The sequence below is a fragment of the Chaetura pelagica genome, unplaced genomic scaffold (assembly GCF_000747805.2).
Source record: "Chaetura pelagica isolate M959 unplaced genomic scaffold, ChaPel_1.0 scaffold718, whole genome shotgun sequence".
NCBI lineage: Eukaryota > Metazoa > Chordata > Aves > Apodiformes > Apodidae > Chaetura > Chaetura pelagica.
This window is the reverse complement of record NW_009954180.1, coordinates 56,155-60,706: the sequence shown is the minus strand read 5'-3', so window position 1 is coordinate 60,706 and position 4,552 is coordinate 56,155. Positions and strand designations below refer to the sequence as shown.

General features: G+C 57.4%; 1 protein-coding gene across 1 annotated transcript in view; it reads left to right on the top strand.

Annotated features, from left to right (window-relative positions):
- Window positions 1-4,552, top strand: part of LOC104393380 (protein scribble homolog) — a 92,214-nt gene that overhangs the window by 86,556 nt on the left and 1,106 nt on the right. Inside the window, 2 exon segments of the mRNA XM_010002861.1 lie at window positions 683-757; window positions 3,419-3,470. Of these exon segments, the coding sequence (XP_010001163.1) occupies window positions 683-757; window positions 3,419-3,470 (127 nt within the window).

Below are 4,552 nucleotides of genomic sequence, written 5' to 3'. Positions count from 1 at the left end.
GGATGGGGCTTGGAGCAGCCTGGGCTGCTGGGAGGTGTCCCTGCCCATGCAGGGGGGGTTGAAATGAGATGATTTTTAAGGTCCCTTCCACCCCAAACCATTCCATGGCTCTACCATGTGACCTGTTTTCTGTTCCCCTGTTTTATTATTTCCTCCTTTCCTTGGTCCTGCACCTCCCTGTTCAGGAGGGCACTGACACCAGACACTCTGGATCTTTATTTCCTCAAGATCACAGACCTGAGAACTGTAGCTGGCAGCAGCATTTTCCCTTCCCTGGGCACTCCTAAGTGCCCCAGGATGTGGCTGCAGAGAAGTGTCAGATCAGGGGGGGCAGCTGCAGAGAGAGGGGCCCTGATTCAGCCCAGGGTCACACTGCAACCAGCTCTGGGTTGCAATCCTGACTGTGCCACCAGGAATCTTCCCACCAACCAGGTTTCCTTCCTCACCCAGTGCATCTGCATTTCCCTGGGGACTTCACCCCTCCTGTGCAGCCTGGATCCCGTGTCCTGACCCAGCCCAGCCCCAGAGCCCCTTCCCAGAGCTGCCCAGTGTCACTCCTGGGAACAGCTGGGAATGCTGCTCTTTCCTCTGCTCCCAGCTTGCTCAGCTGGCTGCTGCTCCCCCCCAGTTCTCTCCCCTCACTCTCTCTTCTCTCTCTCTCCTCTCTTGCTGTCCTTTCTAGTCCATGTCTGAAAAGAAGTTTGACTACCGGGAATTTGCTGCTATTCCTTCCTCCAAACCAGTTTACGAAATCCAGGTATAAACTGCACGTTGAGCCCCCCAGGTGGGCAGGGCTTGTTCTGCTGGAGCTGGTGACCTGCAGGGCTGAGCCTGAACCTGGGGGGGCAGTGACAGCCACCCGTGCTGGGAGCTGAGGGTCTGGTGGAGAATCACTGGGGGCACTGACAACACTGGTAGAATTAACAGCTCTGCAGTTACAGAGCAGCCACGTCTTCCCCTGAACTGATCCTGAGGGACCTTGAAGTGAAAGATGAGACCTAAAAAAAGGGGAAGAAAAGAGCTATGGCAGTGATTGCCAACAGACTGCAGAGCAGGTGTTCCCTCCCAGCTGGGATGTGCAGAGCCTGCCCAGGGAGCAGCTGTGGGGACAATTCCCAGGTGCTGTCAGTGCTGTGGGTGAGCTGAGGTCCCCCTGTGGGAAGGGGACACCAGGCTTGAGGGAAAACACCCTGGTGAGGTGGTTCTCCTGCCTGGAAGAACCTCCTTCCACTGATGACTTGTCATAGACTCACAGAAGGGTCAAGGTTGGACGGGACCTTGGAGGTTCCAACCCCCCTGCTCAGGCAGGGCCACCTAGAACCAGTTGCTCAGGACAATGAGCTGCCTTTCTTGTCTAGGTGAGCCAAAGGTGGTCCTTCTGCTGACCAGGTGTTTGGAATTCCTGGGGATTTCCTGATAAAAGGCATTGCATGGGCTGGTGTGGAAGCCACAGCAGCTGCACTTCCTGCTCTGGGTGCCCATTGGCCAGAGATGGAGGGACCCAAGGCTTTAGGTTGGACATTAGGAGGAAGTTCTTCACTCTGAGGGTGGGGAGATGCTGGAACAGGTTGAGTTGTGGCTGCCCCATCCCTGGGGGTGTTGAAGGGCAGGTTGGATGGGGCTTGGAGCAGCCTGGGCTCTGGGAGGTGTCCCTGCCCATGCAGGGGGGCACTGGGTGGGCTTTGAGGTCCCACCACCCCAAACCATCCCACAGTCCTACAACTAAAGAATTCAGCTCCTCACTTGTGCTCTTGACCTGAGCAACAAGAGCCCTGAAAAATCAAGTTTTGATCAGTAGTGGCTGGAACTTTTGGATGAATTTGGCTTTATTAAACCTGCTGGACACTGAGCTCCCCTGAAACCCCCTCCTGGCATTTGTGGAGCTCAGAGAAGTGTGGAGCTCAGTGCAAATACAAAATAAACCATAGAACAGAGATACCTGCAAGCCTGGAAGGAGCAGTAGGAGTAACAAAGGCAGCAGGTCTGCAGCAAACCCTGAGCCCCAGGGGATGCTCTGACCTCCCTGGCCTGGGAGCTCCAGGAGCAGCCAGGATGGATTCTCTGTTCCAGCCAGACCAGCAGGGCCTGGGGCTGCTGCCCATCCCAGCCTGGAGCTGCTTTCACACCAGCTCAAGCTCCTCACCCCAAGCAAAGCTGTTTTCTCAGGGTGTTGTTACTCAGCTCTGGTGAGCTCCAGGCAGGTGGTTGGAATGTTCCTCAGGCTGTGAGGGAGTTTTAATTAACAGCAAAGGCTCCAGGATTGGGGAGGGGCAGCTGGAAAGTGCCCGGGGGAGAAGGACCTGGGCGGGGTGGTCAACAGGGTCTGGAGATGAGCCAGGGTGTGCCCAGCTTGGCCACCAGCATCCTGGCTTGTGTCAGCACTGGGGTGGCCACCAGAAGCAGGGCAGGGATCATGTCCCTGTGCTGGGCACTGGGGACACCTCAAACCCTGGGGTGAGGTTTGGGTGAGGGAAGGGACCTGGAGGGGCTGGAGCGTGTCCAGGGAAGGGCCCTGGAGCTGGGGAAGGGGCTGGAGCAGAAGGAGAAGGGGCTGGAGAACTTGTGAGGAGCAGCTGAGGGAGTTGGGGGTGCTGATCCTGGAGCAAAGGAGGCTGAGGGGAGACCTTCTGGCTCTGCAGCTGCTGAGAGGAGGTTGGAGCCAGGGGGGTCGGGCTCTGCTCCCCAGGAACAAGCCCTGGGCCAAGAGGGAACGGCCTCAAGTTGTGCCAGGGGAGGTTGAGGTTGGATCTGGGGAACAATTCCTGCCTGGCAAGGGTTGTCAGGGCCTGGCCCAGGCTGCCCAGGGCAGGGGGGGAGTCCCCATCCCTGGGGGGGTTTCCAAGCCCTGGAGATGGTGCTGAGGGACGTGGGTTGGTGGACATGTGGGGTTGGGTTGATGGTTGGACTCCATGACCTTGGAGCTCTTTTTGCAGCCTCAGTGACTCTGACAGGTCCAGTTCCAGGACCACCATAAAGCCATTTCTCCCAAGCTGCCTCTGCCATCTCTTGGCTCCCTGTTCCACTTCAGTTCTCTCCTCACACCTGCATATAGAGACAGAAGGTGGTTCCACGTGAGGAGCTGGGCCTGGGAACAGGGAAGGTGAAGAATTGGGCTCCGGGACCCCAAGGAAATGCAGCTCCCAAGTTTCTGCTCATTCTCTAGTCTTCCCACTTTCTGCCTCTCGTGTCCCCTCCTGTCCCCTCCTCCCCACACACAGGTGAAGCAGGAGAGCCCTGATGGGGGGACACCCCCCTGTCCTGCCCACAGCCTGATGGTCTCCAGCAGGGGACTGGGTGCAGCCACCCACCCAGGTGCTGTTCCCCAGGTTCTCTGCAGGGTGCTGGGAGGCTGCAGGTGGGGAACCACCTGGCAGGGGTGTTGCAGAGGTGGGTGCTCAGGTCTTCTCTTCTCTTGCAGTCACCTGATGCAGCTGATGACCTCAGATACGTGGATGACAGAAATAACTCGGGTAAGTTCAGCACCAAAGGTGTCATCTTCCCACTCCTTCCTTCACCCCCCTCAGCTCCAGGGGGTTCCCCTTGGCCTGCCTGTGGAATCCACCCCAAGGACTTCAATTCCTGCATGTCCTGTTCTATCTGTTCTAGAATGAACCCTCCCAACTGGCCTCGTTGAGCTCTGGGTAGGATGTTTGCATTGAGTGGTGGCTGATCTGCTGAGAATGGTGTGGAACAAGCATGTCCCCTTCTGCCTTTGTGGTCTGGAGTGGGGAGTGGTTGCAGAACAGGGGTGGGAAGTTTTGGCCTCTGTCACCTGCTGGAAGTAGATAATATCTATGGTTCAGGGGCTCCTGCCCCTCTGCCTAGAGACAAGTCTCTTGCTGCCTGTGGGGAAATGCAGCTGAGGACTGAGAGCATCTGGGTGACTCCCCACTTGTGGATTGTGCAGGGTCGTAGAGTCACAGGGTGGTGGGGCTGGAAGGGACCCCTGGAGATCACCCATCCAGGCCTGGAGACACCCCAGCCCCTCTGGGGGTTCCTGTGGGATCTGCTGGGGGTGACCCTGCCCTGGGGGCTGGGAGGGGGGGTCTCCAGAGCTCCCTCACCACTCTGTGACTTCTGTTGAGCTTGAGCATCATCCAGGAGTGTAAAAATAACCTGAAGTCAGCACAAGGTTCTGGCTGGTCCTGCCTGGTCTGATGGGAGCCCCTGGGAACACCAAGGAAAGAGCATCAGAGGAGAAGAGCAGGGAGTGATTCCTCCTGGAAGTCCTCCAGGCTGCAGGGAGCTGTGGGTTAGCACTTTGGAAGCCAGGGCCTTCCCTTTGGGAGTGGCTTCAGTTCTTCCTCTCTCATTTGCAGTAAATTTCACCTTCCTGATCATTGCCCAGTGAACCTGGGAAAAGCCTAAATACCCTTTTTGTTGTTGAGTTTCATTGGGTTACCCTGATATCACAGAATCATGGGATGGGTTGGGTTGGAGGGACCTTAAAGCCCATCCAGATCCAACCCCTGCATGGGCAGGGACCCCCCCCAGCAGCCCAGGCTGCCCCAAGCCCCATCCAGGCTGCCCTGGGACACTTCCAGGCAGGAAT